At 41.5% G+C, this 21,403-nt stretch overlaps 2 protein-coding genes across 7 annotated transcripts; one reads left to right on the top strand and one right to left on the bottom strand.

Annotated features, from left to right (window-relative positions):
* Window positions 1–671: 671 nt before the first annotated feature.
* znf384b (zinc finger protein 384 b) lies at window positions 672–9,719 on the bottom strand. 5 transcript variants are annotated; one of them, XM_037074949.1, is made up of 11 exons: window positions 9,538–9,712; window positions 7,377–7,444; window positions 7,013–7,235; window positions 6,438–6,551; window positions 5,311–5,453; window positions 5,131–5,222; window positions 4,168–4,392; window positions 2,571–2,738; window positions 2,374–2,452; window positions 2,112–2,270; window positions 672–1,967 (listed from the first exon to the last, which is right to left on the bottom strand). In XM_037074949.1, the coding sequence occupies exons 2-11, from the start codon at window positions 7,440–7,442 to the stop codon at window positions 1,605–1,607; spliced, it is 1,632 nt and encodes a 543-aa protein (XP_036930844.1). In that variant the 5' UTR covers window positions 7,443–7,444; window positions 9,538–9,712; the 3' UTR covers window positions 672–1,604. The 5 variants fall into 5 exon arrangements, with proteins under 5 accessions (XP_036930844.1, XP_036930841.1, XP_036930840.1 ...); XM_037074946.1 differs by having other exon boundaries at window positions 672–2,270; window positions 9,510–9,719; XM_037074945.1 differs by having other exon boundaries at window positions 672–2,270; window positions 9,538–9,717.
* Window positions 8,387–21,386, top strand: si:ch211-154o6.3 (uncharacterized protein LOC563854 homolog). Of its 2 annotated transcripts, none has more exons than XM_037074961.1 (13): window positions 8,387–9,037; window positions 15,568–15,686; window positions 16,139–16,359; window positions 16,654–16,777; window positions 17,042–17,163; window positions 17,726–17,812; window positions 18,011–18,100; window positions 18,460–18,548; window positions 19,192–19,414; window positions 20,146–20,268; window positions 20,402–20,567; window positions 20,784–20,875; window positions 21,034–21,386. In XM_037074961.1, the coding sequence occupies exons 2-13, from the start codon at window positions 15,673–15,675 to the stop codon at window positions 21,132–21,134; spliced, it is 1,452 nt and encodes a 483-aa protein (XP_036930856.1). In that variant the 5' UTR covers window positions 8,387–9,037; window positions 15,568–15,672; the 3' UTR covers window positions 21,135–21,386. The 2 variants fall into 2 exon arrangements, with proteins under 2 accessions (XP_036930856.1, XP_036930855.1); XM_037074960.1 differs by lacking the exon at window positions 8,387–9,037 and adding an exon at window positions 12,213–12,468.
* The last annotated feature ends 17 nt before the right edge of the window (window positions 21,387–21,403 follow it).

Raw genomic sequence — 21,403 nt, 5'->3', positions numbered from 1 at the left:
TCATTATTTACACACAGACCACAGAAATGTTGGCTAAATTGACTATAAGCCCCCTTCTCTGCAATGGTACAGTCCACTTTTGTAAACACCTCACAAATTTGCACATTCCAGCAGAGAAGACAAGATAAAACAATGAATGCACCTGGACGTGCAGTTGCATGATTGTGTTGTAATGAAGACACAAGCAGCTTAGTGTTTGTTTCTCTCTTCTGCAGGTATTATATAACTCTGTTACATATCTATCTACTCACAGTTCTTGGGGAAAATAATAGATTTACATGTAATGTATACAGAGCTAAAGCAGTGTATCAATCAATTAGACCTACTCAGTTCACAGAAAATAAATCAACAGTCATTTTGATGATTGGTCCATTGTTAAAGCAATGTTTCAAAAATATCAAATATTTTTGAGTATTCAAATATGAATAGTTGATAATGAATAGACTGGCTTTGGCTGTTGGACTGCCATCTAAAATGTTATCCTTATCTTTGCAGAGACTTTTTTCATCTCTTATCCACGAATGTTTTCTAAATCAATCAAGAAAATAATCAGCAGATTAAAATCTTTTAGTAACACTGAATAAAAGTCTTCTCATGAAGCCACTGAGGCAAATAAGGAACACTTAATGTGGTATTATTAAGACTGAAACTGAAAAAAAGAAAAGCCAATGACAAATATTTCAGATGGTTTATTGTATTATAAACTGAAAATAAAAACACAAATTTCAGATGTGCCAGTATGTCCATAAAGAAGTCTTATAAACATTGTCATCATGGAAGTACAATAGCATAAACACATTTGGATAACATTACTTTTAGGACATAGACACAAAGCAGTACAATAGGATTACATGAAAAGTGAAATGGCTTGTCACTTCCCTGAAGGTAGTGAACGCCTGCAAATAGGTCTCGGTTATATGGATTACCACATCCTTTAAACACACAATCATACTTTATAAACTGGTAGTATATATCTATATATATACTTGATTGATTTTTTTTTTTTTCATTCCTGAACAGGAAGTAACCGCTATGTCCCCTTTAAAGTTAAAAAGACTTAATTGTGGGTGTGTATTTTACAACATGATAGAGGTATTAACACTGATGTCTCTTTACCAAAGTATAAAAATTTACCTTCGCAGTCAACTGCCAATTTTATTAACAGAGAGGCTTTAAATTGCCGTGGCCAAAGCTGTATTTTTAGGGAAGAGCAGGAGGTGATGAAACAAGAATAAAGAGAAGCACTGTCTCTTTGACTGTCTTCCCTTTATTAACCATCACTGTGATGGACTGAAACATATTTTATTGCAGCCTTTACATGCACTCTCTACTCAGACAAGACAGCTCAGCAAAAGACAAAAAAGAAAAATCAAACAAGGCAGAAAAAAAACTAAAAGAATTAAAACAAATTTATAGCATTCAGTATACTGCGTCACCATGTTGTTTGTCCCGTCCGTCTCAAACCATCACCCAGGCACAGTCATTTGTGTGTTCCAAAGTTCTTGTATTATCTTAGTATTGCTTATATCCTTCCGCTCTCCATCTTCCATTCCTTGAATTCATTTTAACTTCTCCAAGCCCCGAACTTCTTCCTTTCATCCCTCCTAGGAGTTGAGGTGCTCCACTTGAATAGCGGACGCTGACACAGTGAGACAGAGGTCCTTGTTGGAAGTAAGGTCTGCTACAGTGACTGGTTTGTACTGGATGTCACTTGCAGACACTGTCTTATACTGATGCATGTCAAATGGACAGGAAATGCTTTCCGACTGGGGGTAGCCGCCCTGGCTCTGCCCCTGCTGCCCTCCGCCTGCTCCTCCACTCCCAGCTCCCCCAGCTCGACTCGATCCTCCAGCTGCGCTCTCTGCCTGGCTCTGGCTTTGGTTCTGGTTCTGTTGTGCCGACTGTGCTGCCGGTGCAGTCAACTGGTCTGGGCTGTGTTTCTCCATGTGTTTCACCAGATACGTCTCCTGCGATGAGGGGAGGATAGGTAGAGGGGAAACAGTGGACATATGACTACACGGTGCAAAGTAGCTGCCAGGTGTCTGATGCCAGTGAGGTGATTCATAGTGTTTCATGTAGTAATGTTCTTCAGAAATGGACATTTGTCTTACTGAGGTATAAGTGCGGTTGCAGAGACCACACGAGTAGATCCTTGCGTGTTTGACCGTGTGTGTAGACATGTGAACCTCCAGGCTTGCTGCATCTATGTATCCTTTATTACAGTTGGTGCACTTGTAGGGTTTGTCCTTGTTGTGCTGACGCCGATGGGACTGGGAAAGAATGGTTATTGGACAAAAACAGTTTTACAGTACTGCAGATATTAGAACCAACACATTACATGAATTTACTGTATGAGACTTCATTTTTTCACACCTGTAAATTTGAGAGTTGCGTGAACGACTTCTCACATCCTGGATGGGAACACTTGTATGGTCGATCTCCGGTGTGAATCCTGAATGAAAAGCATTTTAATTTACATAAATCAACTCCGATTATGTTCATGGTGATCTAACTTGACCCCAGAGAGACACTGAGGCAGATGAGAAACCCAAGACCAGTGACTCACTTACCTGTTGTGCTGCTGAAGGTGACTGAGCTGTCTGAAGCACTTCTGGCAGTAGGAGCAGGAGTAGGGTTTCACTCCAGTGTGGATGCGGATATGTTGGGCCAGGTAGCTAGAATTGGCAAATGACTTGGTGCAGTGGGGACACTTGTGGGGCTTTGACTCTGTATGGTTTCTGATGAGGGCAGACAGCAGGGTGAGAGAGAAAGAAAACAGGATTATAAAGGTGGACTGAGAAAAAAGATAAAATGATACGATACTTGACACATTCATCAAGGTAAATGCCTGAGAAATTGATCAAAATTCCGCATTGTTTTACAATGCTCTGTCAGATTTATGTCCTTTAAATTTGATAATTGTCAAACTATCACAGAATAACAAAGCAAAACTTAATTATTTTGACTCTGTCCTTTTTATGCATATCCTTCTGCCCTAGATGATTGGAATGTGCAAACAGAAATAGAACATTTAACATGTAATAATTTAAAAAGGTGCAACATGTAAGAATTGGCCACATTGAATTATTACTCCCAACAGACAGGGGTGGCCTATTAATAGGGTGACTGCTAACTGTATTCTTTTATAAATCCCTGACTGCAGCAACTGTTAGCTTTGGAACACTGGGAGACAGAGGTTTTCAGGCCTGTGTCTAGCTGGTTAGTACGTTAACTGCAGTAGATGTCTCTTTAACACAGTACATTAACTGCTTTGACTGATAAACTGTGACAAAACTGTGGTTTCTTGACATTCTGTCGATTGTTTTGGTTAATTTTGAATGTTTCATACCACTTTTCTTACATATTGCACCTTTAAGTTTTACAAATGCATCCGTTTGGACTAACATGCCTCCAGAAATGAGTGTAAATCGATCTATTTGATGACAGCAAAAAAGAAGAGCAACAGGATGATTGCAAAATGATTTCAGAGAGCAAGAAAGCAGAGCATGACAGCAAAGGATTTCCACTGCATTCAATGGAAGATGGTAAGAAAAGGTATTAACAAAGAAGTATACCAAACAATCACAAAATGGGTTAAATGGGGAAGCACAAAGGAAATTTATCTTTAATTAAACCTTGTAAAGTTGTATTTCTAAATGTGTATGTGTGCCTTTCTATCGGAAAAGCCCTGGCAGAGGAAATGACAGAACACAGACAAAAGAAGTGTGTAAAGCAGGAAAATGTGATGGAAATGCAATGCAGATAGTACAGAGAGAAGCAAGTATTGTGTGCACACGCACAAATGAAAAAAAAGAAAAGGTCAAATATTCATCAATTAATATAACACAGCTCCATGCATTTCAAATGGCCATCCTGATTAATGTATAAATTATGGAAAATCTTTTTATGGACAGAGTCCAACTTTAAAAGGTGTAATTTGAATTTTGATTTTTTTTTTGAAAAGGTCAGTCCTGGATGGATCTGGTAGCATGCGAGCCAACATCTACACGGCAGTGAAATATGCATCTGCACACCTCTCCAATTTCTTCCCCAGGAGGAAGGTGAAGACAGGAGTCTGGGCTTCTAAAAAGCTCTTGGCAGAACAAGTTAACAGGACAGGGGAATATGGTATGGGATTGGTTACAGGGAAAGGGGGGTCTGCAGTACCGTGTGTGCTGCTGTAAATGACTGAGCTGCCTGAAAGATTTCTGGCAGTAGGAGCAGGTGTAAGGCTTGGCCCCACTGTGGATGCGGATGTGCTGGGCCAGGTAGCTGGAGTTGGCGAATGACTTGGCGCAGTGAGGACACTTGTGAGGTTTGGCCTCTGTGTGCGACTTGGAGTGGATCTGCATGTCAGACTTACTGAGGAAGGTCGCCGCACACATCCGGCACCTACAGGCGGAGAGACACAGAAATGGGAGGGCGGGATGGAAGAACAAGAAGGAAGAAGAGGGACACATATACAGAACGAAGAGGATGATGGAAAAGGAGAGTAAAAAAAGGAGATGATGGTTGTTGGAAGGAGACAGGGGACCCGCAAAAAGAAAGAAAAATAGGATAGAAAATGAAACTTACAATAAAAAGGAAAATAAATTATATCAGATAAACCAATGAAGACGAGATGTGAGGGGGGTTAAATTAAAATGTAAAAGAAAAGTAAACAGGGAAAGATGTCAAGGCAGAAATCAGTAAAAAACGGACAGGGAAAGGTACGTAGATACAATAAAAAGAGAAAGAGCAGGAGTGCTTGAGAGTTCACAACTCAAAGAGCATGCTATATAAAGACAAAGAGGAGGGTAGAGGCCGGGTAGCATTTCATTTCCAGTGTGTGCAGAGGCAGAGAGGGCTACTATGAAGCACTGATGTATTTGTATCTCAAATACATTAAAAGAAAGAATCAACTGCCACTAAAGCACAGGCAAGTTCTGCCACGACATGCAGTGAAGTGTGTTTACAGGAGGTGTCTGTGTGTGTTAAATGCTTATAACCAGCAGCGTGTAGTTCATCTATAAAAGCTTATCGTCTCTATGCGGATTTCAACACGACACAGAGGAACAAGTGTGCTTGCATTCCACAGATAGAGCGAGGAGAAAGGGAGGATGCACAGCAGGTGTTGTTTCGACACCGTACCTGTATGTTTTAGTGCTATCTTTACGCACACGGTCTTCACCTTCATTTGACAGAGCATAGGGGTCTCCAGGGTGATGCTGCAAAGTTGCCACCTGTCAAAAGTAATACTCAAAGTTATGTGATGATTTATATTTCTTTGCACCATCTTAGTTTTTTTCTTCTCATTCTGTACTTTCTTACCTGGCCACTGGCCAGATGGGCCAGTATAAGCGTTTCATTTCCTGATGGGCCGATCCTGGCCACCGTTGCCTTCTTCTTTCGTCCTCGTTTTGAGGGCGCTGGCATCACGACCACATGCGACGCCGCATCCCCTTCTTTTTTATCTACAACAGGATCAACAGCAGCAGGTTGAGAGGAGCAAATAATCATGAACCGAGTTGTAGATTTTAGAAAGAGAATCGCAAGCTCTGTGGTACAGTTGTTTAAGTTTCTACTGAGCCTTCCTGTTTTTTTAACTGCCCTCTACATGTTGATCAAAGTCCAAATCTGAGCAGGCTGCAGGAGGTCTCGTGTTTTTTTTTGTCATTATTCTTCTTTTTCGGGAGTAAACTACATTCAAATGTGTAAATACACAGAACCTATAGAAAACATAAATCACAATGTAAATTTTGATTTTTACCAAATAAAGGCCAGTCTTTGTAAAATACAATTCTGTTGTGGCATTACATTTTAAAACAACCCATGACACAGAATCTAGGTGAAAAACACAGCTAATTCTGACTTCAAATCTGTTGAATAATGTTGAAACAATCATAAAGTTCTTCCAACAAAAGGCTAAAGTTACAAAACAAACAAAAGACAAACATACCAGTCTCTTGTACTTGAAAAATATCTACTTATTTTACAGAAATTGGTTCACTTAAAGGTATAGAAGCGTTAGTCAATAGCTCAGACTGGATAAGCATTCAATCATTAGCTGCCCATTTTCAGGTTTAGTTGCTGTGTAACTCCAGAGACCAGTCTGTGAGAGCAGTGCTCAGTTGGGTTAATAACTCACAGATTATTTTCTCTCTAAGCCCAGGGCATAGTAAAAAGGACACCCACCAGGTCTGATCATGTTCCAAATCACTTAAACGATATTACATTACGCAGAATTAACATTTTTCTTGGTCTCTGGAGTTTTGACTTAAAATGCAATTTGTGGTTCGGCTGATTCTTGTAAAAGCAAATTTACTCTAAGCGCGGCCACAGAAATCAGTAGGCATTGACCTTACACTCAATAACACAACAGTCGTGGCTACTGCGGCTACATTTCAGAACCATTTATGAATTATATCATGTGGCTTGTGTCATTATGCTTGTTTTACCTGAAGGATGGAGCGCTGAAACAATCATGGTGGTTGCTGGGTGACCAGAGACAAACGACTGAGACGAGGTGGGAGAGACGAGTGTTCCCTGAGGAGTTGTGATGACCAGACCCGCTTCACCGAAAAGTGACGGACAGAAACAGAGAAATTATCACACATGACAAAGGCGACTGCAGGCAGTATAACATTAACAGTTTCTAATTGTGCAGTCTAAAAGTGTATTAGAAAAACGTGTGTACTATACGTTAAACTGGAAGTGTTAAGATGGTGATTGTACAACATGGCAGGTCGCTGCTCCTTCATTATTTAATGAAGACCTGAGGTTGTAGCATAAATTGAGGTGTTTACTTTACCTACGTTTGCTTAACAGACAACGTGTGCTCTTAGCCCATAGTGCTGAGATGGGCTAGGCACACTTTGTTCTCATCATCTAAATGTTTTAATCCACTGCTGCAAATGTATGGTTCAGAACTAAACATGTAGGGCTGAACTCAGCCTTTGGTGATCCCCTGATTTGAAATTGATCATCACTGAATAAACTATAACAGCGTAAACTAATAAAGATGCAGACTCACCTGCTGTCATGATGCCTGTGGAGGGGACAGACAGCATGTTCTGGTTGCTGTGAGGAGGGTGGAGTTGTGCCACACCACCGACATGCCCTCCACCATCTGTCTTTGTCCCAGGAGTGGGAATGGTGAGAAGGGCTGTTTGATAGTGGGATGCAGAGGAAGCAGCGAAAGAAGCGTTCTTTTCCTGCTGCTCCTTCATCTTGTTCAGGAACATGGCATTCTCGATCTGTCAGGAGGGATGAGTTTTTAATTTGATTGAACAGACTGTTCTCCTCTCAGTGTATATTTGTAGTCACAGAACACTCCTGAAATTGGTTTACTTTTCAAATCAGGTCTTAAGGAAATATATATTCTAGATTCAATTTACCTGTCCAGGTACTGTGGGGATTGGAGACCAGAAATACGATGAATTAAAATGAGAATCTTCCATCATTTCTGTAATGAGATCAAACTTACATGTAACTTAGAGAGTCATCAACATGATACATCAGCAACACTAAGACATAACATTACAAATAAGTGTATTATCACATGTCAGATTGCAAATACAAAAAAACAGACATTTCCAATTATGATTAGTAGACAAGGATAGAGATTATTTCTTTGGTCGAGTGGAACTCTTCAAATATACACAAATATGTAGCTGTCATTTGTTAGGTGAAATTAGAGCTTGGTTATTGATCTTTAACAGACTACCTCCAATTGAAAACCACTACAATTGTAAAATGTCTATGTAAGTTAATTAAACAGAGACTCACATTTATCTCAGATGATCTAGAAATAGTTATCAAAGAATATATCTACTAAGATGGATGCCAGCGAGACATAAGAGATGATCAGCCACAATCTGATTATAGAAATAAATAGATAGACGTTATCCTACTTGGGATAACACATTTTTTGTTTCCCTTTAATATAATCAGACTCACGATTAGGTTCGGATTAGAAGTGGGAATCACAAAATATACCATGAGATAATTCGGTTCACGATACGGATTCTGCCATAATTCATACATTGCAAGACAGCCATCTAAAAATACATCATGATGTCTGTGCAACTGAAGAACAAAAAATAAATCACCTTAACAAGGCAAAGAGCAGGAATAACACTACTACGACTACTATTACTTAGGGATACTGGGATATATAAAGTGTGTTACTAATTTTTGGGGACCATAAACATTCATAAACAAAACGCTAATATGTGTCACAGAATAACACTTAAATATCCCAACATCTCTAACAAACTTTGAGAAGTATATATCTTTATTCGCTGCATTGTGGTGTTAGTTGCGCAGAATTTGATAACTGAAATGAAACAAGGTACAAGATGAGCATAAAATATTAGTAACACACACACACTGATTGCGACTTGTCCAGGTTGCACCAAAAGGCCCAACTAGCAGAAAGCAGAACAGTCCTGGAGATAAACATATTTAATGGACGGATACTAAGTTTACACCACGAGGAAGTAACTCTGGTAAGCCAAATCATGTGAACAGGTGCCTGCATGTATTTATAAAAATACTGACATTCAGTGCAGCCGGTGAATGGTGTTGTAAGAAGAAGCGATCTATTTGGCTGCTGGTGCCGTGCATGCTGGTTCACAGAAACACAACAGAGCCATCCTTCAAGTTACTAGTCGCAGATGGGCTTTTCTACTGTGATAAGTCAACATTAGCTGCTTTTAAAAAAGGTCACATTAATCAAGTAACCACACAGAGAAGTGCAGGGCCCCCAGGAGGTGTGGGGCTCTTGGGGCGGCTGTAAATAGAGCAGCATTGGGCCCAGCAGACAAGATCACACTGGTTATAAAGAGTTGTAACGACTGACTGACAAGGAATTATAAAGGTTTAATAGCTAACTGGTTATAAGAGGTATGATGGGAAAAACCCCATATATATGACTTGAAAACCAATATAACATGTTGGACTCAGTGACTGTCCCTTGCAGACGTGTAAATGAAAGATTTAATCCTCGATTATATCATTTAATGTTCAACTTTCTCATCTGGACTACAGCTGTAAGGTAAGGATCTGATGATCATCGTACCAGTGACGATACAAACTAAATGTGGGGTTATTCACAGCAGATTCAACTTCACAGCTATAAGTTGGCTGCCGCGTAACGATCAACAAAACACCACATCATACTAACTTTTATGAAAACGCCACAAAATGAGATGTAGGCCGTGATAATGTTTAAAATAAGCCCTGGCTCAAGAGAAGGACTCCATTTCGGCTCCTTGCATCTTGTAGTTAATCGGGCCCGACGTGCTGATTAACATACAGTTAGCTAGCAGACAGCGGTGTCTGTAGTGCCCTCCTGCTCGGGGAAAAAAAATAACAAGCAAAGCGGAAAAAAAAAAAAAAAAAAACCAAAGGATGAAAAAACTGAAGCGAAGAGAAAAAAACCAATAGACCATCCTCACAGACTTCCGGCTGTGGAGACGGGTGGAGAGGCGGCAGCGGAGTCATGCAAATCTACTCAAAATTACTACCGACTGCATGGAGAGTGGTGGCGTTTACCGGTACCGACGACTCCGTCTCCCTCCCCGGAACTGTCGTGGGTCGGGACGACTTGGATACAGTTTCCAAATCGGTCGAAATTCCTGCAAACCAGTGAAGTTTTCCCCCCTCTTTTTTTTTTTTTTTTTTTTTTTTTTTAGTTTTTTTTTTTTTTTTTTTTCCCTCCGGTGAAGCAGCTGCCTCGTCTGAGCTTCACTTCCTCCGGATAAGGTCGTCAGACAAAAGAAGTATGAGCTGTGATGTCACTTCCTGTAATTTGGGGGACGGGTAATTTAAATTTTTTTTTAAAAAAGAATCTCTGTCAGCTGGTGTATCGTGACAGCAGAAGTTAAAAAGTGAAACCACACGAATTAATTGATTTTTTTTTTTTTTATCGTATTCAGACTCGATTGTTTGTGTTTACTTCGTTACGTTTGAGCTTCAAGTTGAGGCAGGGCAGTCGGTGTGATGCATTCATGTGCTGTCGGAAGTAAGAGAGTCCAATATAATCTGTTCCCTCAAATCACAGCTGGTCTTTCAAATGACTAAACTCTGTGGATGATACACTTTCCCCCTAGTTCAGTCATTTATACCTTTAAGTTACTCAATGTTCCTTGGGTTTGCTAAAATTGATTGATTGAAATGTTTATGTTTAACAACAATAACAAGACATACATAAAAAGCATAGCGGAAAGATTTTAAAAGACTTAATGACTTTGTTTCTATATTTGGTAAAGATGTGAGAAAAAGTATTAATTTATGTAGTCCCATCCCTTCCCCGTAAATTAATTGATGATAATTTACCACTGCTATTTACATATTTCTATCAATCATATTTATCCTAATCTTACTGACCCGTTTTCTTTCTGTATATTAAATTAATTGGTGCCTTAAAGGATAAGTTACCCCTAAATTTGTATATAGGGTATTCGTGCACACAGTTGGGACATACTATTTTGTCATGACAGTGCTCCTTGAACTTTGACCCTCTTGCTCCTATGTCTTTGTGCTGTGCAGAGGACTGTGGGTCACAATAGCCAGAAAAGCCTGCTGGCATCCATACAGCAAAAATGTGACCTGATGTTGTGGGACATCCTGTTATTTTTGGCATGCTGCATGTCATATTATTTATACATATATACATTATACATATAATTTCATATTTCACACTTTATAGAATGGTAGTGTGGGTATTAGATCACAGGGATAGTCTACTCATCTCCTTACAGATCGGACATTGGGTGAAGTTTCATAGTCCACAAAAAGTTTTCTGGAGCTACATCGTAAAACAGTGTTGCAGCATTATCACCAACAACTGAAGTAGATGGGGACTTCAGCAACCAAAAAATAACAATAAAATGCTCCATACAGCTCATCCAGTGTAATCAAAGACTCCAGAATCACTGAGATCCAAACTGATATTAAAATGTATTATTTACCCTTTTGTAAGTCAAGATCTTTTGTTGAGCTGCTACGCTAAAGCATCTGTGTTACACTCAACAGTTCAATCTGAGAGAGAAAATATTTTCAAAAACAATTCTGGATCTCAGGGCTTCCAGTGACTACTTTGTTTGATAGAATGCTACAATATTGTTTGGCTGTGAAGCTCCAGAAATGTTTTGATGACTACTAAACTTCACCCAACTGACCATCAGCACAGGATTGAGTATATAATGTCTGACTTTCATTTTTTGGTGAATTTATCCTTTGAAATTAACAAATTCATTCACTCAGATGAACAGTTATTAAGTTTTATACTTTTCACTCCATGGGTGGATTACCTAAAGACACAGGGCCCAAGGGTCCAACTTGGGTTGAATTTACCAACCGGGGTAGTTTATTACCTGTTCAGTTGATTCACGGAAAACTAATTGAGTATTTTGATCAATTAGTTTATCCCTTTAGTCATTTTTAAGCAAAAGTGCCCAAAAATGAATGTCTCTAGCTTCCCAAATGTGACAGTTTGCTGACTCTCCATCCAATATTGGAGTACACTGAATATTTTGGGGTTTTGGACTGCTGTTCATAGAAAACAAATAAAACACACTTTGAGGTTGCAGCAAATTTATTTCCGAATTTGGAACTGATACCATGCAATCTGGTCTCTCCAAATGTTCACAATGAGATAATAGCAGAAAGTGTCATACATTCCTCTCCATAACGGGTGCATGATCACGAAAATAACCAATTTTCAACTGCATATATTTTTGCAATGTTTAAAGGTTGACTTACCCATTTTATTGTATAGCCGGTCACTGTGTCTTGATGTTTCGTTGGCAAGCATATGTTGAGTTTTTATCTAATAAAATATCAAAGTATGAATACCTTTCTTTTGACATTTTTTTTTTCATCTGTGCTTTGGTACAGTAAACTTGTTGGCATTGTCTTTATGTTTGTTTTATCTCAAGTATGAATGGGAAGTTCAAAAATACGAGCTGGTGGAATAGCGCTTGAAGGCAGCACAGAGTGAGTCCTCCAGCTGTCAGTGTGACCTCTAGTTGGCTAGGCTTTATTTAGACAAATAAACTGCATGTAACTTCAAAGAAATGTTATCAATCACGTCAGCTTTAATGAGTAAGGGACACCATTTTTTTAGATGTACAATAATATTTGTTGTTTACTGTTTTTAAATGCACTTCTTCACCCGTCCACACGATGTCGCTGTCAGGACAGTTATACACGTTTACTGTTGTCAACATCCGGCGACACGTCTCTCCAGACACACCGCCGGGCCGCGTCAGATACTTCTTATTTATCCAACACGATGTTGTATGTTTGACTGTTTCAGAGTCAGCCGGGGCAGTTTCAGTTGTAGTTTAGGTCTTACTTTGAGGTTTGGGGTGAGGCGGTGCACAGCTTCCAATGGGGGAGGTGAGGAAGCTGCAGAAGAAGTTGAGACAGATTGAAAATCTGGAAATAAAAATCAGTCTTACCCCAGAGGAGAGATTCAAGGTACAGAAACACTTCATCTGCATATATTCCTCCCCCCAGTGGGATCAATGTGTAATATGTGTGACTTCTGCATAATCCTGAATAGATTTCCCTCAGGTGTAACAACAGGTCATGACTGCAGCTTTGACTTTATTACACATTTAGTCTAAATTAGAGACAGTGGAACAAATATGAAACTTCACCAGCCTTCAGAGGAGCACTGTGTGATATCCAGACACCAGGAACTCTAAAGGAAGTCAGTGCTGAAATGTAACTAAGTACATTTAAGTAGGCTACATTTACACAGGTAGCCTACTTGTGCTTTACTTGAGTGTTTACATTAAATACTTTTAGGCGTCCAGCTCTAGTTACAAGAGCCTGATTGATAAATCTGTTTGACAGTATTATCTAGGGTAAGACTGATTATCACAGTTATCGGTCTCCTGGATATCTAATAATCTGTACTGGCCCTGCAAAAGTCATATTGGTTGACCCTTGATATTATGGGCCAATACTGACCTATCACACATATATCGGTACCGTCTTTATGTTGTCTGATACGCACCAATATAAAAAACTGTTTTTACTGAGATTATAATGCACTGATATCACTTTAGACACAATTGTTTATTGTTAAACTGTAAAATATCCTGTCTCCATTAAATATCTTTGTTAGAAGTATCTGATGACCACATTTGAGGGATCATTGCAAGATATGTGTGTATATAAGGGCCGATATATTGACATTTTTACTAGCTAATATCAGCCCCGCCATAATACAGGACGCCATAATCGGACACACTGATACTCAGGTGACACTGAGTACACAGTGTTGAGTTGCACAGTTTCACACTACCAGTGTATTTCATAATTATTATATTTATTATTACTAGTTAAGATGACCTTTAACTGATGGACAACAGAGAGGTCTCTTGTTTAAAAAAATGCTTTACTAAAATTTGAAAGAATATTACGTCCTGACAGACATGACACTTGATATGAACTTGAAATATATATATTTTAAAAAATAACATAAGTATAATTTATTTTAACTTTTACTTTTGATACTTGAGCACATTTAATAACAGATATCAGAATTTAGGCATCGCACACGATAAATAACGGTGTTGATCTCAAAAAGAAGCAAAATATGTAATTAACATGAATTAATTATAATGTCGGAGTGAATGATTTGACAGCTTCTGCCTCAGGAATTTGAGAGATCAGAAGCTTACATTTGCACCGAGTGCATCAAAAAATAAAAAAATAATAATGATCAGGAACTTGAGGAGAGACTCGGTATGTAAAAGGGCAGCATCTGAATTTTGTAAATTATGGCCGTGCCCTACAACAGGGGTGTTTCTTTACTGGGCTGCCCCTAATTGGAATACTGGATAATATATGCCCACACTGGTGTCCCACACATCTACAGCTGGAAGTGATGGTGAAGGTTACTGGTGCAGCAGCCATGATTCACTCCTCCGCGGAGGTTGCATTTCATTCGTTTGTACTTGTAGCTTGTATGATGAAATAACCCACAACCAAAAAGAAACTGATTGTAAAACAAAAGCCACACACACACCAAAAAATGATCTTTTTAAGTAATGCAACACTTTATTCAAAATGTTGTTTGATTTATAATTATAGAAGTGTATTGCACATGTGGTGGAATAACTAATTGCATTTATTCAGAAGTCACCTTCCCAAGTGTTATTTTGCAGTACTTAAAATGGAGCATTTCCATTTTATTTGACCACTTTCTTTTAAAGGGTCTTGTTGTACATTTTACTTTAATAAGTTATCTGACAGACACTTCTGAGATCAAAGTTTAAGCTAGAAAAACATAAAACAAGTTATGATGTATTCTTACAAGTTATTATTATATACTGTATATAAGATCAAAATGAAGATGCTGCTAACAGAGTTATACATTAAGAAAGACATTTTAACATTATAATAATATGTAAACAGAGGTAATTCTGCCACACAAGGAGCACTTTTAGTTCTGATACTTAAACTTAAGGACAACGCTGTGCGCTTACATTGAGGTATTGTTACTTTTACACAAATGCTGTTCTCATGTATAAATATCAGAGACTTGACTCTTTTCTTTAATGCAACTTTCTCCCTCCGACTCAACCTCGTTATGTAATTTTTGGTCAACAGAAAGGAAAGATTGTTATGTAAATGATCATACACCTACATTGTTCAAGTTCATTTTTGAATGCGTGGAGATCTCCTGCTTTTACTTTAAATAACTTGTGTATTTTTAATAATTCTGAGGTTCAAACTATTGGTTGGACAAATCAATGGAGAAAAAAATAATTAAAATAATCATCATTTGCTGTTCTATACAAACCACAACAGCAATATCCTGCTTTTATATGGGTGCATGAGTAATAATAGTCTAATGATATAATATATAATAATATAGCAGTCACAGGGGGCATTTTACTGATTATACTCACTTAGAGTATTTTACAGTGTGATATTAATACATTTGCTTGAAGTATCTTGAGTCGATACTTCTGCCAGTGAAAGATTTTTCTCTCCGGTCAAAATCAAAGTAGCAAATATACAGACTTGTAGTCTTCTTTACTAAGGGTCAAACCCTCCCCAAACATTGTCTTCCTACATTTCCGACAATGTCACTCAGTCCTGTCTTTGTGAGAACGTCCCTGTCCACTAATTTCCCACATATTGTCAAAACTCACGTCCCTTGAGTTTGTCAAAAAAAAATGTAGTCTTGACGCCCGAGCGGAGATAACTCAGATGAGATCATTGTTACATCATCAGGAGTTATTTTACAAAAAAAGCTCTACCAGAGCCACAGAAGACATCGTGTCAGTGTTTATTATTAACAGAAGTCAACCTTTTATGTGTAAATTGTCGGGAGTGCTTGTTTAACACAGGAAACATCTAAAAAAATAAGAAGTTAACAGACTTTATTCACTCATTCATGCACGGTATCACAGCTCACAGTCAGACGGGCGCACTGTGCGTGTTGCCAGGAGCAGTGTAATAAATCAATACAGGCTGAGCCTGTTGGTTGTGCATATAAACAACTTGTGGATTGAGCAGCTCGGTTTACAACCAATCTCGTGCCTTCTCTCCTCTCAGATCTCCAGGAAGGCGGAGCTGCGTTCCAGATTGGCTGAGCTTCAGCTGCAGCTTTCTGGCCCGCAGCAAACTCTGGGGATTGTGGGAGACGGAAAAAAGGAGAAGATGAAAAGACAAGTGTAAGGAAGTGAGGGAGAGGTAGCGTCGGGTGGGGGGGGTGCAGATGGAGAGACACGTAATTCTTCAAAAGCAACAACATTCACTTTGAAGCCTTTGATCTTTTTTGTATGTCTATCCAAACACACTGGAGGTCAAACACTGTCACGCTTGAAGAAAATGGGAACTCTCTGCTGTTCATAATGTCTCATGTAAACATCACTCAGGGATGTCATCTACCCATTAAAGCCCCCCGGGGCTCTTAGCGCATCACAGAAACCACCATGTGCCGACATTAACATCAAAACGAATGAAGCATATTCTTTTCCAGAATCTTGTTATTAAGAAGTGCTCGTGTTTTTGTTTACATGGGACTCGAGTAGCCTCCACAGGTATGCTTCCCCGTCGCTGAGGACGCCGTGTGCAGTTTGCATCTCGATTATTCATTCAGCTCTTGCTTTCTGCACTGGCACAGGGAGGATGCCCCTGAGGCCCTTCCATCACAAACGCCTCCAGCCTCTAAGATCCTTAAGGGAGAAGAGCAGTCCAAAGCTCAAGCAACGCCAGCGCCGGCTGCCAGGCAGAGGGAGAGAGGAGGGGGAGCAGAGATAGGCAGACGTCGGGAAGGGACAGAGCCGGCCAACGTGTCAGATCAGTGCCGAGACGCGGACGACGAGCGGCATCTACGGCAGGAAGGTAGGATGCTTGAGAAAAGTGGGAGAAAGAGATTGCAGTTCCAGTTAAAAAGTACAACGCAGCGCCCTAATTTTTCCGACTTCAGATTAAACACGCACGCCCAGAGGAGTCCTAACGAGCTCATGTGGCTGCCAGTATTAAAACCAACAGGCTACATGTGCTTCCCTGAAGACAGGACCCACGCTTCGCATTAGCACACTAATCCATACTGAAGAACTGTGTAGATTAACAAGCTGGGGCGCTGATGAGGCAACACTGCTAATTGCACAAATCATTTTTTTTTTGTATTTACAGAAGCTGAATTTACATCCCTCAAAGCATCTTGGGAGAAGGCGAGGTTTCGCTTGAGGCTGCTCGAGGGTCACAACGACATAGTTACCTGTGTGGTTGCTGTTGACAACCTGGTGGTGTCTGGAAGGTAAAGCGGGAAAGAAGCCCTGATTTGCATAATGGGTGTGCAAAGTGAACACTTCACCTAATTTATCACTTAATATGCTCCGGCTCTCCCTCGCTGTCTGACATGTATTTGTTTTTCTTCCTCCGCCCCGACCGCTCGGCGCAAATCTCTTGCGATTTATGTTGAGCGCCTTTTAACTTTGCTTGCCTGTTTTCGCCCGCCTTCTCTCACTCACTGTAACTCCCTCCTCTAACTCCCCCCCATCCTCTCTTTCTCACTCCCAAGCCGAGACACGACGGTGAAGGTATGGCACGTTCCCACGGCGGCCGAGCACAAGAACCTGGGGGGTCACACCGGTGGGGTCACCTGTCTGGCTGCACCTCCCCCCGAGTTCTGCAAGAGACTGGGTGAGGACACACGCACACAGGTCTTTAAATGCGGGCCGGCTGCAGTAATGCCCGTGTCCTGCGGTCTGGTAATTATAGGAGCGGTTCATCAGATCAACCCCAGCGAGAGATAACCTCAGCAGACACTTTAGAGAGTTCACTGTCTGTCTGAAGCAGGCAGCCTTCCATCACTTGAAATCCACCGGCCTCTCCGGCTCTCCTCCTACACTCCCTCCCCACCTGCTCCGCCGACTTAAAAATACCAAGTGGAGAAGTGCAGCGCATAAATGATGCAGCTCAGCTCATCGGCTAATTTGTTTCTTTTTTTAAAATCACGTCCATTCTCTCTTTGCCTCTCTCTCACAATCTGTCTTGTCTTTTTTTTTTTTTTTCATTTTGTACATCATCACTTATTTACAGCTTCCTCCCAGCTTATTTTTTTTTTTTTGTCCTCTCTTCTCTCTCTTTTCCTGATCCCCACTCCCCCCTCCTCCCCCTCCTCCTCCTCCTCCTCCCCCTCCACCCCCTCCTCCTCCTCCCTCTGTCCTCCCCGCTCTTTTGTCTGTGTCTGCCCTCTCGCCAGCTTGGTCACTGTCTTTGTCGGACAAGGAGAGGTTTATTTTGAGTGGCTCTGCAGACTGCAATGTGAAGATCTGGGCCCTGAGCATCGGTACGCTTAACCACACAAACATGCTACACACACAGACACACACACAAACACACACATATATACATATATATTAAGGTAGACGGAGCCCCGGGGCTCTGTCTGAGAAACACGGTGTGTGCGCATTGTAATCAATGTATTCCTGCGTGGCTGCTGGTCTGTGTCCTGTCAATTAAATTAGTGTTTTCTCGTTACCTCCAGGGCAGTGTGTTAAGTCTATCTACACATTCAACGCCGTGACTGCGCTCTGCTTTGTGCCAGAGGAGGACGGCTACATCATCACCGGGTCAGGTGTGTTTCTGTGTGACGAGCAGGCGTATGTGACACAGCGGAAACAATAATTGGACTTAGATTTTGTCGGATCACGTTGCATTTGTGTCCGTATATTTGTTCTGGGAATGTGCGTGCGTATCTGTACGAATGCTGGTGTGTGTGTGTGTGTGTGTGTGTGTGTGTGTGTCTTTACTCTCACATGGTGGCATCATCTGCCAGCGAGTTAGAAAGTGTAGCGCAGAGTTATCGGGCTGAATCAGGGAGATGGAGGCACACAGTTTAGGCAGTCAGGCTCAGGTGGGTCGACCGTGACCAGCAATAATGACTGCCAGACGCCTGTCAGCACATGTTAACCGCACACTCTGTCGCCCCTGCAGACGGGGGGAAAGTTCAAGCCTGGAGCTGGCACACCTTTGAAAACTGCCAGTCAATCAACGCTCACCAGGAAGCAGTCACATCCGTCCAGGTGGGTGGGTCGCTCACCTACCGGCCGAGGATGCTCAAGCTGTTTTTCATGTTCAGCCTATTTTTAACACAAACACACTCTTTCCGTAGGAGCTATCTCAAGTACTTTCAGAAGTCTTAATTATTAATTTGTGAAAAAGCTTCTCCTCAGGAAATCAAACGACTGTATTACTTCACTCTTATCGTCACACGCGCTCTCTGTTTATAGCTTTCAAATGGAAATCAAAGATATTTGTTGAGATGTTAGCCGCGGAGCTCGTCCATCTTTAGAGAGAACACTGTACATATTATTGTGAGCAAGAAAAAAGATTTTTATGGATGTTGAAATCCAAAGCTGTGCTGCCTATGCACATTTTTCAATTTGCAATCAAAATGTGCCTGAAGCGTTAAAGCGTAGCACATCATTGTCATCCTCTTTGTTGTTTATCATGCAAAGAGCACAATCCATTTATAACCAGCAGCAGCACAGAAACTGTTCACACATTTTTTTTTCCCCTCATGTACACAAACATATGTACACTCTCTGTGTATCTGTCTATCTCTCTCGCACACACATGCACACACATGCACACACGCACACACACACACACACTGGGTAAAGACTCAGATCACCATGACAACCGTGTCTCCTGTGCCCTCCACAGTCTCAGGGTCCGCTGGTGTTCAGCGGCTCAGCAGAGGGAGGGGTGTCTGTGTGGGAGAACCGGTGTTCGGATCGAGACCCTCTAAGGCTGCTGCACCACTGGAGCGGCCAGGTGACGGGCTGCGGAGGGGGACCGGCGGGGCGTCTGACCCTCAGCCCGCGGGGGGATCGAGTGTTCCTGGCTCACGGTCGAGCTTGGCTCAAGATTCTGCACTGGAGGACAGGTAAGCTCTGGAGTGGGATTGACAGACTTTGTGTGGATGTGTGTTAATCACATTGTGGGGGCCCAATTTCCTTGCAGGGACAAAATGCAAGTCCCCATTGGGAAAGCATTAAATTATAGGGAGATGGCTTGCTTTAAGGTGAGGGTCAAGGTAAGGCTAGTAGTAGTTATGGTTATGGTCTGGATGACCAAGGAAGGAGGAGGGAAATGAATATGAATCTCTGTTAATATCCTCAAAAACAAAGGAAAAACAACTGTTTGTATGTGTGGACGTGGATTACTCATATTGTGGGGACCTGCTTTATTATGGGGACAAAATACAAGTCTGTGTTAATGTCCTCAAAAAGATAATGAAATATAAACCTGTGTGTGTGTGTGTGTGTGTGTGTTTATTGCTCACATTGTGGGGACCCGCTTTCCTTATGGGGACAAAATGCACGTCCCCACAATGTAAAGAATTACATTTTAGGATTAAAAGTTGGTTTCAGGTTAGGTTTAGTGTAGGGGTTAGGATTAGGTGGTCAGTATGGTTATAGTAAGCATAAGTGACCAGGAAAGAATGTAAGTCTATGTTTATGTCTTCAAAAGCATAGCAAACACAACTGTGTGCGTGTGTGTGTGTGTGTGTGTGCGTGCCTGTGTGTGGGATGGAGAGAGAGAGATTGACTAAAAGAAGGTAGATGTCGGAGCATTTGCATAATCCTCCACCTAACATCTGTCCAATTATCACAGGAGCGATGTCCAGACTGACCAATCACAGCAGCATCACCGGGGTAACAGATTGTGCTCACCAGACAGGAGGCCTCCTAATTGGCTCCTGCTATGATGTGGCAAATGGAGAGAGCTCGCTAAATTGTGAGTAAACCATGTGCAGCCTCAAGTTACCCGCTCCACTCTGAGAGGGTGAAAGCCCGATACAGACTTGAGACAAAATCGAAAGCACTTTGTTTCCCTCTGTTGACCTCCAATCCCCCCCCCATCTCTCTAGTGTTCTCACTGCCTCAGTGTCAGTACCTGGCCTCTCTGACCTGGCCCGACGCTCCCAGAATCCTCTGCTTTGCGGCGTGGACCACGGGGAGCGGAGACCACCGATGGGTCACAGGAGGTCGCGACCTCATCGTGTGGGAGCAGCTCCCGCGTTCTGGGAAGCAGAGGTGGGCATGACGCACGTCAACGCAACTCGGCTCAAAAGATTTGAGTCTAAACCGCTCAATTATATTTCTCATTTGCATATTTATTCCAAGGTCAACTGCACCGCTAATTCTAAAGCTATACTGGGATTTATAATGCGCTGGTGGATTTAACTGATTTTGACACACTCTTCTATTGATATTAGGCGTCTGATGAATTGCTTGGTGTAAATCTTACAGGGGTGACGTCACAGTGAGGAGAGACAGTCGATTGGAGTCCTGCTCGCTGGAGTCTGAGGGGGACTCTGAAGATGACGAGGAGGAGACTGATGGTACGCACACACACACTAATGCAATTTCACACCTTTTTCATGACTTAGTTTACTGACGCACACGGCTAATGGGTTACCATGGAATTGATTTCACTATCAGGTTAATTTTAGATGATGCACGTCGTGACAAATCCTCATGACCTCTTTGTCAAATTTAGATTGCGAGGATGGTGAGGAGGACGAGGGGAGAGCCGGCCGGCGTGACAGCGCGGAGGAGGACGGAAGGTCCGGCTCGTGGCTGCGCTGCGTCCTCCAGTGAGAGCCGGCTCTCTCACGCCACGGCCTGAAGAGGAAATGAGAAGGAGAAGGAGCGTGGTGACAGCGAAGGAGGGGGCGCAGGGGAGTGAAGTGTGACAGACTGAGTGTCAGTGTCGAAAGGGGAGAGTGAGTGTGTGTGTGTGTGTGTGTGTGTGTGTGTGTGTGTGTATGTGAGCGGTGGGCAGATTGTTTTCTATGTAAATATTATTTCCACATAAAATAAAGCTGTCACACTGTGACTCTCACCTCTAAATTTGCGTCTGTTGTTTT

Source organism: Acanthopagrus latus, chromosome 17, assembly GCF_904848185.1.
Source record: "Acanthopagrus latus isolate v.2019 chromosome 17, fAcaLat1.1, whole genome shotgun sequence".
NCBI lineage: Eukaryota > Metazoa > Chordata > Actinopteri > Spariformes > Sparidae > Acanthopagrus > Acanthopagrus latus.
The sequence above is the reverse complement of the archived record's forward strand: the minus strand, read 5'-3'. Positions and strand labels throughout refer to the sequence as shown.